Source organism: Marmota monax, unplaced genomic scaffold, assembly GCF_021218885.2.
Source record: "Marmota monax isolate L192 unplaced genomic scaffold, Marmota_monax_Labrador192_F-V1.1 WCK01_AAM20220418_F8-fsc00107, whole genome shotgun sequence".
Lineage (NCBI taxonomy): Eukaryota > Metazoa > Chordata > Mammalia > Rodentia > Sciuridae > Marmota > Marmota monax.
In genome coordinates this window covers 5,336,123-5,354,868 of record NW_026693761.1, presented here as the reverse complement: position 1 = coordinate 5,354,868, position 18,746 = coordinate 5,336,123, and the positions used below count along the sequence as shown (strand labels likewise).

Genomic DNA, 18,746 nt, shown 5'->3' with positions numbered 1-18,746 from the left:
AGAAGGAAGGGAACAAAAGCCATAGGACAGAATATTATAGAACAGTTAGGTGATGTCAGAGGGGGCTAGGAAGGTATTGATTTGTTTCAGATTACAAAGAAACAATTAGGGTTTAGAGATATTATACAATTCTCCTTAGATCACATAGCCAATTCATGCTACACATCCTGGAATATGCTATTGATGAGTATCAAATGATGTAGACATACATATAAGAAATGTGTTAATTTATGACATCTGTGGTTCACATGAAGTTAGGAAAATTTTGTTGGGCCTCAGGTTTTGTGCAGACGAAACAAGGTTGTAATATATTATAAGTGGAGACTTTATCTTCAGAGCTTTTTGCCTTTTTGATTCAGGTAGAATTTTAAGTGAAATTCAACATGGTTATGTGACGTTAATGCTCATGGGGAAAATTAAAGATTTTAATGTAAAAAGTGCAAAAGAAGCAAGTCATTCAAATTAGCCTCTAGTTTATCTGCTTAAATTGAACTCATCTATTTAAGTCATTATTATGTACTTGAGCTTTTTCTTCCACTTAGAATATATATGTAAATCTATTGTTTTTACACTTTCCAAAAAAGTATTGTTTCTCTTTGGTGAGGTAAATTCAGTATGTGGAGTGGAGTCTGAATTATTTTGTTTTGTTTCTTGTTTTGAAAGAAAAGGCAGCAATTTAATTGTGGGCTTGGTTTGACATACTTTGTTCCTTGAATATTTGGGAAATGAATGTCATTCCCTGCTACTCTTTTGCTGGTTCCCGATACTCTGAACAAGCCTAGTGACTCATAGTCATGTTTTCATGGTGGGTCTTGTGTGCCTTTTTGAGGATAAAAGCATCCTTCTGGGTGGGAAGTGAGCTTTATTTTACTTTAGTGCCTCTTAAATTTTTCCATGCTAGGACTCTTGAAGAGCAGAGCAGACAGAAAGCTGGAGATGTCTGCGAAGTTCTGCCTCTCATGTGTGCAGTTTTTATTCTTCTTCATAGCACGTGTCTCAATGGCTGCAAAATCAGGGTTTCTATTCCAGTTTGCTCGTCTCCACCTCACTACCTTCATGTGACAGAGAGATGTAAGTTTATTTTGTGGCTCTATGTATTCCAGAAAAACCATAGAGCTTCCCCAGGTTGTACATTTACCCAGTTTGAGAAATGTGGCCTTAAGAGATTTACACTTTCCTAATTTTACCTTTTAGGATTTTAGGCTTTGGATTGGTTTGGGTCTGGATTTGTCTGGGGAAATCTCATGTCTAATTTAAGATAGATTATGTGCTATCTGATGAGAAAGGTGATTCTGAACCCTGGCTTCTCTCTCTGAGTACCATTTCTTCTCTTTGCATCTTTTGGGATTTCATTGTCGAACCATCCACTTGGTTCTGAATCTTTCTAGCTTGGTTTCTTTTCTGTCATGTTTCTTTCTGTAAGTGCCTTTATTGCTTTTCTGCTCATCAAATCTGCTGGGACTTTTCATTGTTGTTAGATTTCAGCCTAACATGTTGGCATTTCTGCTACTGGTAGTGATTCATTTCATCAAGCAGTTGAGGCTAACTTATGCTGTGGTCAAAACATCTCAGTGGCTTTCCTCGTAGGTGCTTATTCTCACATATGAAAATGTGAACAGCAGCTGTGCTGCACCAAATCCCTTTCTTGGGAATTCAGGTCAGAGAAGCAGTCCCTGTCTGAATCAATTCAGGATTCATGGTAGAGGGAAAAGAAATGGCAAGACCGTGTGATGAATCTTATGGCTTCAGCTTGGAAATAGAACGTCATTTTTACCCTTATGTCTTGGGTCGGGAATCCCTACAACCTAGTCTGATGTTGCTGAGATAGGAAGTATAATCTTATTCCCAAAACAGATCTGGTAGGGAGACGCAGTATAGATTGACAATAGTAAAATCTTCCAAATCTGATTTGCTTTCAGTATTTCACATACAGTAATCTGGGATGCATTTCAAAACCCCCAATGGATGCCTTAAACCACAGATAGTACTGAACCTAATGAGTTCTGTTTTTTCTTAAATATATACACACTTAGGATAAGTTTAATTTTATAAATTAGGTACAGCAGGAAATTGACAATAATAGCTTAAAACCTCAGCATATGATTTTCCTCTTAAGAAGATAACTTTTACTTTCCTCTTGAAGCATTTTTTTTTTGGTTTCTCTTTGGCATATCCCAGTTGCATTACTTTGCTTGTGCTTTGAGGCCATTTATAAACAAAATAGGGGTTACTTGAACAAAAGGACTGCAAAACAGTGACAATTGATACAATATATGAGATACTTACTAAGTGACGAATGGGTGGGTAGTATGTACAGAGCAGATACACTGGACAATGGGACGATTTGTGTGCCTGGGCAAGATAGACAGGACAGCATGAGATTTTATCATGCTACTGAGAAAGGCACATAATTTAAAATTTGTGAATTTTTTTTGGAATTTCTAATTATGGGACCATGGTACTACTGGCAACTGAACCTGGAAAAAGTAAAACTTCTGATAAGTGGGGAGGGGGTGTAATCAGAACCTGACACCATACCTGCATATCTTGGATACTCAGTAGGGGAAAGACACCTCTTTCTTTCTAAATTTTTTTCTTGGTTGTACTGAGGATTCCAAGTGTTCGTTCTCTGTATCCTTTTCATCTTTTTCATTTTATCGATGGCTTTCAATAAGAGTTTCTCTTTATTTATCTTCATCCATCTTTTATGTTTTATCTGTGTTTATCAGCAGTGTGTTCTCATCCTAGACTAGTAAGTTTTACACCATACTTTGCTGTCTTAGAAATCCACCATGATTTGTTTTTTGTTCCTCTAAATTATGGCAGTTTGCTTTCACAGTAGATTTCTGAATGCTCAGCAAGTTGAGGGACACTTAGAGTTTTGATATTAAACCACATTGGTCTACTAGAAAGTGAGTTTGTTGTGTAGAAATTTGGTGATTTCTGATTTTATATTTTAAATAGAACTATTTTGGTTGAAATTCATGTGTGCCACCACATGAATTAACCCTAAGCTTTTCTCTGCTATACTGAGTTTACAGATCTGCAAAAATAGCAGGAGCTTTACTCAAATACAGACAACCTTACCTGAACTTTACACAGATTTCATAAAAATAATGTCACTATGCTTGAACTCTGCAAGTGCTCTATTGAATGTGCTTGGAGTCAAGCATAGTCTTAAGGCAAACACTTCCCTTCAGTTTCTTTGTATTAGTCAACATCTATTGTTAAGCATGAAGGACATTTTGCCATTGCTTTGTACCCCAAAACACTTTGGCTGTCCCAGAACTAAATGTCATCTGTATTCCAATGCTTTTTTAAAAATATTTTTTTATTCTAAGCTATTTTAGTTCTCCTACTAGATTATAATTTATTGGGGAAGCAGGATAATACCACAACACACATTTTGTGAAAATATTAATAATTATGTGTTAAATTGAATATAATTATTTTAGTTCATCTTATTATTGAACTCAGGATGGAGTCATTCTCTGTAATTTTGTTAAATGATTATGCAGTTCAGATGTATGTAGTTTTTCTACACTGAAATTGCATTTTACTCAAGTTAGAATGGCAGTCATCAACAACAAATAATTAATGCTGGTGAGGATACAGGGGGAAAGGAACACTTTTACCTTGTTGGTGGAGCTGCAAATTAGTAAAACCAGTATGGAAATAATTATGGGAGTTCCTCAAAAACCTAGGAATGGAACACCATATGACTCAGCTATCTCACATCCTGATATTTAACAAAATGTACTAAAATCAGCATATTATAGCAATGCAAGCATACCCATGTTTATAGCAGCACGATTTAAAGTAGCCAAACTATGGAATCAACCTAGGTATCCATCAATAGATGAATGGATTTAAACATTCCTATGTACATGTGTGAATATACCACAGTGAATCTCAGCATCCTGTATATCCACAAGACTGGGATCCTAGGATATATTCTATGCTTGTATAAACATATCAAAATAGATTCTACTGTCACATATAACCAAAAATAACAAATAAAAAGAAAAAAAAGAGAAAACATTAGGCATTTTTTTGGGGGGCAGATTTGCTAACTTCACTTAGCATTATCGTCTCCAACGCTATCCATTTACCTGTAAATGCCATGATTTTATTCTCTTTTATTTCTGAGTAAAATTCCATTGTGTGTATATGCCACATTTTTTTTATCCATTTATCCACTGAAGGGCATCTAGGTTGGCTCCACAGTTTAGCTGTTGTGAATTGTGCTGCTATAAACATTGATGTGGCTGTGTCCCTGTAATATGCTATTTTTTAAGTCTTTTGGGTATAAACCTAGGAGAGGGATAGCTGGGTCAAATGGTTGTTCCATTCTCAGATTTCCAAGGAACCCAAAGGGAGGGGGCAGAGGATTAGCAAGGATGGTGCGGTGTAATAGATATCATCATCAAAGTACATGTATGAAGACACGAATTGGTGTCAACATACTTTATATACAACCAGAGATATGAAAAATTGTGCTGTATACGTGTAATAGGAATTATAATGCATTCTGCTGTCATTTATTTTTTTAAAAAATCAATTTATAAAAAGAAAAAAATAGATGAATAGATTAAGGAAATGTGGTATATATATACAATGAAGCTTTACTCAGCCATAAAGGAAAAATGAAATTATGTCATTTGCTTGTAAATGGATGGAACCAGAGAAAATCACACTAAGCAAAATAAGCCAGATTCAGTAAGTCAAGAGCAACATGTTTTCTTTCATATTCAGAACCTAGAGAGAAAAAAAATTAAAAGGAATCTCAGGAGAATAGAAGGGAGACCAGTAAAATAGAGGAAGGGGAGCAAATGAGAGGGAGGAGAGAAGGGAAAGGGAAGTTACTGGGGAGTGAATGGACATAATTATGCTATGTGCACGTGAGAATACATCACAATGAATCTTACCATTATGTATAATTGTAATACATCAATTAAAAAAAGTAGAAGGGGGTCCAGTAGAGTACAGGAAAGGAAGAGAGGGAAAGGAGAGATATTGGAAAATTAAATTGCATGTAGATTTTATATTTTCAGTAGCAGTGTCTAAGTGGACACTATGGTGCCCATCCATTTGCTCTTAGCACCCACTTTTCAAGGCCAGCAGACTGACCTGTAACTTCCAGTATTGATGGCTCTTTGTCTGAGAGCTTTCCCTGGCTACTGGAGAACTCCCTGATCTTGACTGGACATACTGGGGATTAATGTCCCCCAGGGGCAATGAATGACAAAAGTTGATGGATAAATGCCTCTGTTCCCTTGATCTTTGTTTAGAGTATCTATAAGATGTTTGTTTGGTTTGCCTGAGTTCCCCAGTGGGAATGGGATCCAATGCCTCACAGTCATGCACCCACATTGGTTCCATTCTTTGCCTTGCCTCACTCTTCTTCTCTGCTATCATAATTTCCTGGATTATTAAGAAATTAAATGTCTTTTAGTTTAGTCTATGTCTTAGAGTCTTGTACTTTCTAAGGGGAATCTAAACCAAAACAAGCATTCTTATGTCAAAATTTATGATTTATTGATTTGTCAATTTTGATGCAGTCCAATAGAAATACAATGCAAATCATACATATAATTTCAAGGGCCCTAGGGGCCACATGAAAAAAGTATAAAGAAATAAGTGAAATTGCTTCAATAATAACAGTTTATTCAACTCATATTAAATATTGTCATTTTAATATATATAGCATATATTAATGAAATATTTTTTTTACTCAGCCTCTGAACTCCATTGTATACAATACCCTCACAGGGTAATACACTTATAGAACAAATCAGCTTGGACTCGTCACATTGTAGTGCTCATGTCACTAGTGGCTACTGTGTTGGAAACAGGTGATCAGTTGTGCACCATTATTCCCCATATGTCAAAATGAAGCCATAGCTCTTGAATATATAGGAGGCTATATGGTGAGTCATATATTCTACTGTTAAAAAAATCTCCTTTGCCTTCTTTTCTTCTTTCAAACTGAATACAATCTCTATAAATATCTAGAATGATGGGCATTATTACCTTGTTTAGTCTGTGTCCACATATTTATGTTGTTTTAAGAATGAGCTCTGGTGATAGTCACTTTGAGTCTTACTGCTTCTTACATGTTTGCATGCAAAATATAGCCAAAATGTTTAGCATCTCTGTGCTTGTGTGCTTTTCAGGCAGAGGGTACCAGACTTCAGCGAGAACTCCGAGGATATTTAGCAGCAATCAAAGGTAATGTGTATGTGTTGTTTACGGCATGTTACCAAGCACAGGTTGTTCTTGGAATGTGTAAGAGACTGGATGGAGTGTTAATTACAAGACCATTTGGCTTTCTGGCAAGTACAGTACTTGAGCACAGGTGTTTCATTCCACCTACTTCCAAATTCCCATTGAAACAATAATCAGAATACACAAGGACAAAACATATCTGCCCTTATGCTGAAAACTAAGAATAAATGCCACCCACATGCCACAGATTTCTAGGAAGATTTGTTAGACAGTGAGCTTGAGCCCTTATATAAGAATGACTGCAGCTGGCTTACATTCTAAGGGAGGGCAGGTTGCAAGAATGCACACTCACAGTCTCACTCCCAAGCCCTCTTGATGGAAAGTACACAGAATGGTAATAGAGGTCGGGGAAGGTTATCAGGAAACATGGCCCTCGTGTGTCTGTGGCTTGCACAAAGCAGATGCAGGTGCAGCCCTGCCAGTGTACAACATGGGGAACAGAGAGGGCCTGGCATTGGTTTCTAGCCTTTTCCAAGCAAGGCAAAGAAATGAAACCAGTGGAGGAGGAAGAAGAGAGCTCTGGGGAGATATATTTAACCTGTGCCTTGGGTTCCTCATTCATATAGTACTCCATTTCTCTTCTCAGCCCTCCAAAGCTCTAAAACTGGAATTCTGTGGAACTGAGTTAAATGGCTTCTACTCTTTCTTTTATTATTATTGGTCTCTGGGTAACATTCACCTCTGATTTAGTACAATTGTTTAGCTGGAGTTATTAGTTAGCTAATATTATTTTTTACTATCTGAAGAGCAGGAGACAGGGTCAGGAATGGCCCTGCCAAGGAACTTATTCTTCAGTGGACTCAGGAATAGGCAAGAGGTGATCATCAAGTGATGAAATATGCTAGACAAAGAGGTGGATGTTGGCGGAACATTCCAAGTAGCAGAAGCAGCCAAAGGACCAGAAGGCAAAAGAAAGCATGGACTCTCTGAGAACCAACAGATTAGTGGTGAAGGCAGAAGACTGAGCTGGTTGAGATGTGTAAAGGTGGCAGTATTTATATAAAGAAGTGCTTTATGTATCATATCATCTTGGGATTTTATTCTGTCAGTGTGGAGGGAATCATTAATAATTGTAGGCAAGGGAATAAGTCACATGATCAAATTAGAACTTCAGAAATATAGTTCTTGAGATTGTACGGAATTCAGTTTAGAGGGAGTGAAACTGCAAGGAGATGTATTAGAGGTCTAGTCCAATAGTTTAATCAACATAATAATAGCTAACATTTCCTTAATACTCATGTGCCAGATACCAAGATGTACTTTTTAAAATGCCTCATTTCATATAATTCTTACCATAACATTATGGAAGGTACTATTATTTATTGGCATTTTTATACTTTGGAAAACTGAGATTCAGGATGATTAATAGTTTGCTCAAAATCACACAGATGGCATGTGGTAAAACCAAGATTTTAACAAAGGCTGCTTGATTGCAAATAATAGTCTTGATTCTTATGCCATATTGGCTCCAAAAATATTTTTTATAATGATGACTGACATTTGAATATTTATTGTGTGCCAAATACTTTGCTAAACCCTTTTCATGGGTTAGATTTCATCTAATATAAATAATAGACAATGAGTACATAATACAGGGCAGATACAGTGAGCAGGGAAGGAAGGGGGTGGATTTTAGCCACAGACACGATTGGATTGGTAGGTCTTGGTGACACATTCATTTTGTGAGGATGACCTAGGATGACTTCTAGTACTCTAACTGGGAAAACTGGATGCCATTCATGAAGATGGGAAAAGGAAGAGGAACAGATGTAGATAGGAAAGTTAGGAGTGTGTTTTTGACTAGTGAGATTTGGGATGCTGGTGAGACATTCATGTAGTGATGTCCACTAGGGATTTCGAATTAGCATATGTGGCAGCATTGGAGGCCAAATACATGGAAAAGAACACAGAAAACCTTTCTCTAAGTGGAACCTGGCCCAGATGTCATAATTAATATGTATTGGTTCCATGTGACTTTGCAGGCATGACGGCAGGGGCTAGGGTTGACTGTTCTTGAGCTACCCCACCATCTGCTTATTTTTTTTCTTCTTTTGCTCCTATACTTGCTTTTTTCTTTGCAGTTTTAAGAGAAAGACTTCCCTTCCTGCTTTCCTCTGAGGCAGCTGCTATCTTCTTAAATAGCTATCTTCTAAACAAGGGGCAAAGCTGCTAGATATTTGCCATCTTTCAGACATTCTTTTAATGGTTCATCATTGCTTGTGGTTAATGTCATAATATATTTAAACTGAGTTATTTTTAACTAGAACATATACCCTCAGGCTGTGCAAGCAAAGAATACTCATGTAGCACTGCAATATATGCAACCAATCAGAGAGGATGAAAATAGAAACTCACAAATTTGGCTGCAAATAAAAATAGAAGATGTTACATTAGATGCCTTTGGACAAGATCCAAATGTTTGAATAGAGGGAAAAGTTCCATCCAATAGTAAAATATTAATTCTTCTACTTAGGATGTTGGGCAAGGGTTTGCAAGATATCACTGATCTTTTAAGAAAATATTTGGTATTAGTATTTAGCATATATTCTGTTTTAAGTTATTGAGTTGCTTTGAAGGAACTTGACTTTTAGTTTTTAGATATTTATTTCTCTATTATTTTGCATCAGCAGAGTAAGTTCTTGTCTTAGTCTGTCTTGTGCTTCTGGGTAATGTACAAAGGATAGAAATGTATTTGGCTTATTGGAGACTGGGAGGTCCAGATCAAGGGGAACCATCTGGTGAGGGCCTTCTTTCTGTATCACAGCATGGTGGAAGGGATCCCATGGGCAAAAGAGAATAAGATAGGGGGACAAATTCATTCTTTATAAGGATCCCACTTTCACAATAACAAACCCATTTCTTTGATAACAGTAGTAATCTATTCATGAGGGCAAAGCTTCCACATCCCATTCAATTCTTTAATGTGCCACCTCTCAACACTGTTGCATTGGGCACCAACTTCCCAGAATATGAGCTTTGGAAGACACATTAATACCATAGCATTTCTCAGTTGCTGAAATATCAGCTGTCTGCATCCTCTTGGAAGTGAGGCTTGAGCTTGCTCCCTTGTGTGTCCATCAAAGTACTTTCTATGGAGTAGATATCTCAGAAACCATTTTCTAAGTCACAATGACTTCTATCCAAATTACCCATCACTACTTATTTACACAGTGATGAGTAGTTATGTTTGACTTCTAACAGACCTATTTACTGCAACATTGTACTTACTTTCAGTCTTTATGATTCAAATCTTGGATAATTTTATTTTGAGCTTACATTAGTTTCATTTTTCACTACAAAGGTCATTTGTCCTCCAATGTTATCATTTTTATTTTTCCCCTTAAGACATTGTTAAGAATCTGTCTATATAGCTATTTATAATTTCCATCAGACTCAAGACAAAGAGTTGAAGGAAATTGCATAAGCTGTTTGGCATCTGAATTGTAGAAAGGGAACAATTAATGATTAGCTTTTGGCATAAATTCAAGGGATACATTTCTTGATATAGATTTACCTCGGTGGGGGTGATTGTGGTACTTGGGATAATGTAGCTGTCATGTCAATGGTAACCCAGTCATGAGGGAAACTATTCTCACTTATTCACATTCACAGTGTGAAGGGATGGATGAAGGGTTTTGCATCATTGTTGGCTGTCTCTACACCTACATGAGTTTCATCAGAGTCTCCAAAGACTTCAGTCATCACTGGTTTTCCCTGCCTTCACTCTGGAAGGGGTGGCCACCTCACTTTAACTGTGTGGGCTGTACACTGCATTTTCAAGGGCATCCTTGATGATGCTTAATGATTTATATTCTTTATGGAGAGGAAAATGCAAGCAGTTGTACCTCATGTGACTCTGAAACACATTCAAACCTCTGGGGTTTAAAGACCAAACATTTATCTATAGTTATCAGGGGGAGCCAAGGGGGGGTCATTCTCTGTCTAGAGAATGAAATAGTATGATAAAGTACCAAACTGCATAGCAACTTTATCCATGTTCTTCAAGGATATACTACCATCATTTCAGACATCTTTTATTATGTCTTTTTATCTTAGAACTGAGCCCCAAATTTAGTACTGTCCAGCAGCCATGTAGTTCGGTTTTTAGTTTAATCAGTGGTTTCCATCTTTAATTCCCTGAGGTTTGGTTTTCTTTCTTCTCCTTTTATCCAGCCCCTTTTCATACCCATGAGAGACAAAGGCCAAGACACCCACCTGGGCAGTTTCCACCTTTTAGCTACTAGATAGATTCTGAGCGGCTACAAGCTCTGGCCATTCTTGGTACCTTGTTCTGGTCTCTGCCATGAGTCATCTCCTTGGTGACCCAGCACTAACCTCTGTGTTCTGCAGTGGGAGTAAGGTTACTGGAAAAAACTTGATGATGCTTTGTATCATCATGTTACCATCAAATTTTATATCTTTACTATTATTAATAGCCATGATTTTGCAACATACCAGATTTGCCTTGAAGGAAAATTTAGACCTATAGGCTTAAGAACACTAAGCTTTCTGAGAGTTTTGATTTAAAATGGTATTCAGTGCAGTGGCATATTCTTGCAATTCCAGGTATTCAGGAGTCTGGGACAGGAGGATTGCAAATTTAAGGCTAGCTCCAGCAAGTTAATGAGACCCTCTCTTAAAATAAAATAAAAATGGCTGACAATGTAGCTCAGTGGTAAAGTGATTGCCTATATGCACAAGGCCAAGAGCTTGATCCCCAAGATCACAAAAAACAAATTAAACCCGTATTCATGGTTTTAATAATAGTGAAGAAATGCAATCTTTTTTCTTTGTTTTAAACTTTTAAGCTTCTTCAACTTAAATTCTGAGCCATTTTCAACCACTTCAAGAAATTTTATTATTTTAAACCACAGAATTACCTTCAGTTGTTATGTCCTAAATTAGTGTTTATTTTGTTTTTATCTGCTTCTAAACATGCTTTATTTCTCATACTTAAAGTTTTTTTTAGGATTAACTTTATTTTCAGACCTCTTCAGTTTCATAGACCAATATGATTCTCACTGATCTACATATTTGTGATTGAATGCCATTTGTTGAGTGATAATAGGACACATTATTATTTTTATTTCATTTTTCAGAATAGGGCTGGGTGTTGATTTTTTTTCAAAGATACAGTACATATCATCATGTAAATAACAGACAATGTACAATGTGATATGTCTTAGAGGCCCTCAAGGAAAGATGTGACTGTGGCTGTATGTGGCAGGTTGCCTTCAAGATTCTTCCTTAAATATTTAGCAATATTTTAAGATTTTTTTTCTCACTTAGAGAGGGAGGTAGAAGAGATTTCACATCCATTTTGAAGTAACAGGAGTTGTTTTTCTCCAATCTCAGGCATGCAAGAAGCCTCCATGAAGCTCACTGAGTCACTGCATGAAGTCTATGAGCCAGATTGGTATGGGCGGGAAGATGTGAAAATGGTTGGCGAGGTAAGATCTGGGGTGGCAGTGTGCAGGAGGTGGAGTGGTGTCCACGAGATTCCCACTGAATCCTGCTCATTCCAACTGCCCGTGCCCCCTCTCCTTCCTTCATGTCCTAATCTTAAAGGGAGAACAGGTTCCCAGAAAGTGACAGGCAGTTCTGCTATCTGGTTATCCCACACTCAAATGAGAGGCAAAGATGATTATAAAAACCATTTGAGTAGAGAGCTATAAAGATTATTTTTCTTCAAAATAACAGTAGCCTTTTTTAGTCTTATACTACAGGTATTAGCAACCCATTTCTCACAAAACTGGATTATGGGTGAGATTTTATATAGTAATGTCACCTATTAGTCCCTAAATTCCTGCTGACCAACTCTCCCTGAATTAACAGGCAACAGCTTTGAAGAGCATCCATTACATTATTAAAACTAGTTCTTTCACTAACCAGTTCTTTCTTTTACTCTCCTCATCTACAAAATGAGAACAATCATTGTACCTACTCATAACTTTGAGCCTTTGTGTTCATGTCCCCAGTTAGTGTTTAGTGCTTGTTTGGATCACTGATGTGCTAAAGCTGCCAGCCAGGGGTTCTCTAAATCCTTTGTTAAAACAAAAGTCAGTCATGTCCTCCATATTGGGTGAATGACTACAGCTCCTTTAGGCACAAAAAACCTGAACCAGATGTCACAGTCAAAGCTCAGGAAAGTCTAGGCACCCTCGGAAAACATGAATCAACAGAGGAGCTCCAGGCTGATATCCCAACATGGATCTTCATAGTCTCATTGGGACTGAGATAAAAACAGAGATTTATTTATTAGAAAAGCTATCATTGGTCCTATAACATATTTCAAAGACTTTCAGGATATGGATTTGGCCAAAACATTTTCCACACATCATTTTCAAATGAAGTTATTATGCTATTGTATCTTCTTACATTTTTTCCCAGTATAAAGACACTGTTTCAACACTCTGTTGCTAAATGCTTAATTCATTGTAAGTTTCTGATTAATGCTGCATTATTAAAAATTCAACACAAAAGAGAAAATTTTAAGGGAAGAACAGAAACTTGTATAAATATCTTTTCAGAACACTGTATCATTATAGTCTACATATGGCAAATGTTGGTTCCTTAAGAAAGTGGCTTCTATCTTAATCTCAGTCCTTGTGGCTGACAGTATCCTTGAATCCTTAGCTGCAGATGAAAATATGGGCTCTTTTGATGATGAAGGAACTGGGTATTTTGTATTCAGAGGATCTACTCATATGAAAATAAACCTTTTCTACAGTGGAGTTAAATTTTCTTGATTGCATAAAATTCTTGAATTGAGGATTATAACAATTAAGATTAGGGTTTGAAGTGTGAAAATGATACAAGAGCAAATTTTAAAAAGTTTTTTTTTTTTAACAAAATAGAAGCATCTCTCACATACAGGAATTTGGAGGTCAGATGACATAGCGGACCCAAAAGTATCAGAGCCTTCTCTTTGCTATCCTTACTTTGCTCCTTCAGGTTCAAGAGGACCCTTTGTGCAGTGGACATTATCTCTCATTTCTGCATTCTATTTAGTAAGAATGAACTCTGGAATATGGGTCTAGCCCATACCCTTCTTTTGGGGACACTTCCTTATAGTACATAATTGGCCACTTTATCACATGGATACCCTTAGCTAAAGGAATCTGGGAATTAGAATCTTTATCCTAGGCAGGTGTGTGCACAACTGAAATTAGAGGTTCAATTATTAAGAAGATAAAAAGGATAAACTGAAGAATAAGCAGCAGACCATGTCAGGGGACCCCAAATGTAGCAGTAGGAAAAATGTGGAGATAATATTGTTGTGCACCTGCTAGGTGCCTGGGATTCTAATAAGTATTTTATTTTGCCTACTCATTTAACTGGGGAAATTGAAATTCAGGAAGGTTCAGTTTCCTGAAGTTACACAGCTGGGATATGAATCCTGCTCTGGTAAGGTAGCCTGGATTAATTGATAGTCATGAGCTTTGAATTCAAGGAGATAAAACTGGGTACACACTTAGGTCTTTCCTTTATCCACTGTATGATCTTGGCCAAGTTAGGTAGCTTCTATGGATTTCAGTATTCTCTTCTATACATTGGCAATGACACATCTTTCCTCAGAAGACTATCATGAAAATTAAATGTGTATCCCCACATAATAATAGGGTAATCATAGCAATAGTAGTAGTAATAAAAATAATAATATTCATTGTGTGATTATCATAGTTGATACTCCATAAATGGTAAGATTCTTTCCAGTAGACTGTAAATTTTATGATAGGTCTTTGAAAGCTTCAGCAATGGTTAATTGTTTCTGTCTGGGTTGATTTTTAATTTATTGAATTCCTTCAGAGAATTTAAGTGTCTCAGTAGAATTTTTCAGTCTTTTAGCTCCAAAGTCCATCTATAGGGATTTGGGAGCCCTTTGAAGATTCTATATTCTTTAGTCATTCAGAATCAGAAATACAGTTTTTAAAAATGAGCTGAGATCTCAGCTTGTACTGTTAAATATATAATTAACAAATTGCCCTATTTTTTCATATTCTTAAGTAATCTACATTATTTTTAATATCTAATGTCTGGGAGACTATTATTTATATAATTTTACAGTTTCAAATGTTTTAGAATTTTAGTTTAGGGAAAGGCATCCAATTAAAATATTTCAGCAGGTATCTCTTTATTTTTCCTTTTCTTTTAGAAATGTGATGTGCTATGGGAAGACTTCCATCAAAAACTAGTGGATGGGTCCTTGCTGACACTGGATACCTACCTGGGCCAATTTCCTGACATAAAGGTATTTTAGTCTATTTATATAAAGGGAAGAATTGAATGGTCTCATGTAGTTATTGAAAGATGGGCAAGATAAGGAGAATTAAAAGTACTCAAACTGACATCAAAGACAGTTCGTAACTTTTCATTTATTTAAGCATGGGATTTTTATTCTATTCCTATGATTTTGAAATGAAATCTGGTTACAGAAATTACATTGTCTGCTTTAGTGAACTGCTTCAGCTTTTCTTTCTTTCCAGAATTCTTTTAAAGCCTGTAGATAAAAAAAAATCCTAAATCAGAGGTACAAAAGTTCCAATCTTCTTTACATTCAAACTTTTTATTATGTAGCATTGGATAAGTATGTGCATTAAATGAAACAGTAATGACACAGAAGGGAGAAACTTTATTGTAACCAGATAGCAAAATCTTATCTTTCCTGTTTACTAGTTATTTTGCATGTGGCCATAGTGCAGCTGGGTAAGTTTCTTCTCCTTGAAATGTTCAGGTTCAAAGTGAAATATTAATATATAATTATTTTAAATACATTTGCATCTGGACCCCAAAATATTTTATCTAATACATCTATCTTGTTTGACACTTGTGTAAAATAAAAAAAAATAGACAAGTGTATATTCTAGATTTAGGTAAAATAGACAAAATAGACAAGTTTGGAACTGACACTGGAGGGGAAGATAATTTTTGAACCATTTGAGCAGCATTACATGTATCCCAGCCTCTCATTTATTTTCTGTGTTCAAGGTGAAGAGCCAGGTAAGGTAGCCATGTCCTATCTTTCTGGTAGGATGAGGAAGCCATGAATCAACATCAGTGTGTGCATCTGTAGTATTTCATTAGGAGTCTTCTGATGCTCTCTGGTTACAATGGAGTTTCTACCTTCTGTGTGATTACTGTAGACATGGTCAAACACTGGGAAACTACAGAAATGTGCACCAGCCTTGGCCAAGAGACATATGGAAACTTCTTAGCAACAAAACACTCATAGTGATGACTGAAGTTTTCCTGTTCCCACACTATTCATCTAAAGGTAGTTGGCCAATATACAGAGAGCTTTTAGGATATAAGGGGCCTTGGACAATAACCTAAATGGATCAGTCTAGACACCTTTACTCTGTTGGCCCAAGGCCACAGAGACCCACATGATAGATTCTCACTGATGTTAGCATAACAGATAGAAAGTGTTAACAGTAATACAGTGAAAACTAGCTATACATACAATTTCTTATTTGAACTTTCTAAAACACTTTTGTTTTAAAAAATGCATGTTTGTGGGCTGGGGCTGTAGCTCAGTGGTGGAGCACTTGCCTAGCATGTGTGAGGCACTGGGTTCTATCCTTAGCACCACATAAAAATCAACAGATAAAATAAAGGCATTCTGTAAAAAAAAATTGCATGTTTCTAAACCACATTTAATGTACACATTATTATAAATGACATAACTTTTAAGGAAAGAATAAAATACACCTCAGTATTAAACAAAAACAACAACAACAAAAAGAAAGTGCTTTCCTAGAATCTTCATTTTCCTTGACTCTCTGTGTTGGTGTCTGCATTAGACAAAACACAGACTGGCCTGTACAAAAGGCCCTCACCAGTGGGCTCACTCAGAGATTTTTGGAGGCCTCTTGAATTTTGTGCTAATCTAGCTCACTATTTCTCTTCTTAGCAACATCTGGGCATCTAGAGAATGCTGGGCCCCATTAATATTCTGACACAAATGGGACTGAAGCCAGTTCCACAAGAGTCCCCTGAAATTTGGATCATTGGATGCTGTTGTTTTCTTTCTCCAGGTAGAAAATGGGATCTTGCATTGAGCTTGAAGAATGAATTGCAGTGACTAATTGTGTAGTAGATCAAACTGCCATCTTAGTACTCTCTGGTGCCCAGGTGGCTAGAGTATAGTTATTATTCCAAGACAGAAGCCGGTCCTTTAAGAAGCTCCTGGAAAAATTGGTATTTGAGAAGTTAACTCTTTCCTTCCCCAGGTAAAAGCTTGGAGTTGAGGTTTATTGCCCACTTACTCTGGGCTGAGCTAGAGGAAGCAACTAGTGCAAATGGCTGCATGCTAGTTGAAACCATTCCAACCACTGCTTTGATTTGCACTATCTTAGAATGCAGGACCTTTTCAACTATTTTCTGGGTTTCACAGCAGGATTGATTCATGTGATGCTGCTAAATTGGTGTATCCATGAGGGAAGAGAAGCCAGGTTATATCCTTCATCTTCTAGTAGCAATTGTATTAAATAACAATCTATATCTTCAAAAATCAATACCCAATAAATCAGAAGAAGATAAGGAATACTGTATCCTCCTACCAGAAAACTCCAAAGCAGCTTGCTATTATTTAATAGATTTTATACATTCATAGCATGACCTAGATTAGCAAAGGAACATGTAATTGACTGGAGAAGATGACATTTGAAAGATTTTTGAGTTTCAGGAACAAAAACTTGGTATCATCAACAAATTGTAAAGATCTTAGTTGTTACAGTGCTACCCAGAGATAGTTATTTAAAAATTGGACCTACTCTGTAGGAGCTTATAATTTCAGAAGACAAATACACATAGAAGTATCTGTGGTGAAACATAGATTTTTAAAAAGCCATAATAGATTATATCAATTCAATCTTTCAGTTCACTTCATGTCAAAAGAGATAAAGAACTCAGAAGAACTTTTACTTTAAGCAATTCTTTTCTTGTAATCCGTGGTTGAATTCATAGAAAGATGATCCTCCAGTTGCTGAATCATCTAGAGAATCAGAAATAATATCATCTAGGTCTTTTGCCAGATACTCTGAGAGTAAATATACATCATGGTTTTCCATGCATCATGGAAAGAGATGGAGGCAATTTCCCTCTAATCTCTCCCTGTCTCTTAAGCTACATTGAGAAGAGTAAAATTTACACAGAGGCTATTAACAAGATAGATATTTGGGAAACCATGTAACCCAACAAACAATCTAAGACATTGCAATGTATATCTAAGAAGAGATAATATGAAACTGGAGAGAGGACAGATAGCTGTATTTAATATTTGGAAGATTTTTCTTGTGTGAGAATAGACAAATTATTCTGCACACCATTAGTTGGTGAATAGAAGTAAGAAGTAGGTATAGACTGCATCATTTCATAAAATGAGCCCCGAGTGATTATGTAATGAATGACTTATTAATGATCAGGAACATAACAGTTAAAAATACTGAGTGGAGAATTTTCAAAGCATGGAACTTAATTGACTTCCTCGATCTCATTAAAATCAACAGTCCATGTGCAGTTAAAACCTCAGGCAAATTTCCAAATATTTACTGCAACCTATCAGTGAGTGTTATGAAGTACCCATTCATGAGGGGATGATGTTTGATTTTTCCAGCTGTGATTGGCAGGGCACCCTGTGTTATGCTTCCCATTATGCAGCATTGACATCTAAAGTCAATGTTATAAAAAGACCCTGCTTTTCACCAACCCAGGCAGGCTTACAGCTGTGAGCAGTTATCGTAAAATGTAGTTTAGATTCCATCTTGGCAGTTGTGCACGAGCAGCTAAGCAGATTTTTAATGCAGGATGCCAAATGATTTTCAAATTGGGATTATTATTGAATCTTAAAAAAAAATGTATAATAAGTTGTTTTCTTCACTGCCGAAATTCAGTGCACAATGGGAAATATCAAGAACTTTTATTTAAATTTATTATTTAAAGTAAGTTTAATATTAATTAAATTTACTTATTATTTAATTAAATTTATTACTGGATGGTTACATAAGAATTGTATCATGTTTCAAAGCTAATGTGTATGAATTCTACCCTCGAGAGATTTGTATTTTTCCCCCAAGTTTCCCAAATATCATATAGGAAAACAAATAGGATTGATCTATTTTTCTACCATGAAAACATTATGTGTCACAATGAGTGATGGCCTTTAAAATAGTCACTTCTACCCTGCTAAGTTATCCTCTGTAATTGACTTGTCAGTTACAAGAGAAAATGAGTCACATTATTTACTTCATTTCTTGTTCTGGAACAAAAATAAAATTACTCTTCCTCCTGATTCCCAGACTTTGAAGTAATTGAATTCCATCCCTTTCAAAATTTAGATTCATCTTCCAAAAGTCAAGATTTGCTACTTGGAAGACATTAAAGGTGTTCCCATGCCAGAAGGCAGGTTCCATAAAGCAGGGCTTTGTAGGAATTGCTTATAGTCGCATGGGCCATTG

The 18,746-nt window shown here is 36.3% G+C and overlaps 1 protein-coding gene across 2 annotated transcripts in view; it reads left to right on the top strand.

Moving 5' to 3' along the window:
- Positions 1 to 18,746, top strand: part of Amph (amphiphysin) — a 215,199-nt gene that overhangs the window by 116,128 nt on the left and 80,325 nt on the right. For both annotated transcript variants that reach the window (XM_058584457.1, XM_046460616.2), the window contains exons 3-5: positions 6,177 to 6,231; positions 11,644 to 11,738; positions 14,444 to 14,539. In XM_058584457.1, the coding sequence (XP_058440440.1) occupies positions 6,177 to 6,231; positions 11,644 to 11,738; positions 14,444 to 14,539 (246 nt within the window). The remainder of the gene's footprint in view (positions 1 to 6,176; positions 6,232 to 11,643; positions 11,739 to 14,443; positions 14,540 to 18,746) is intronic.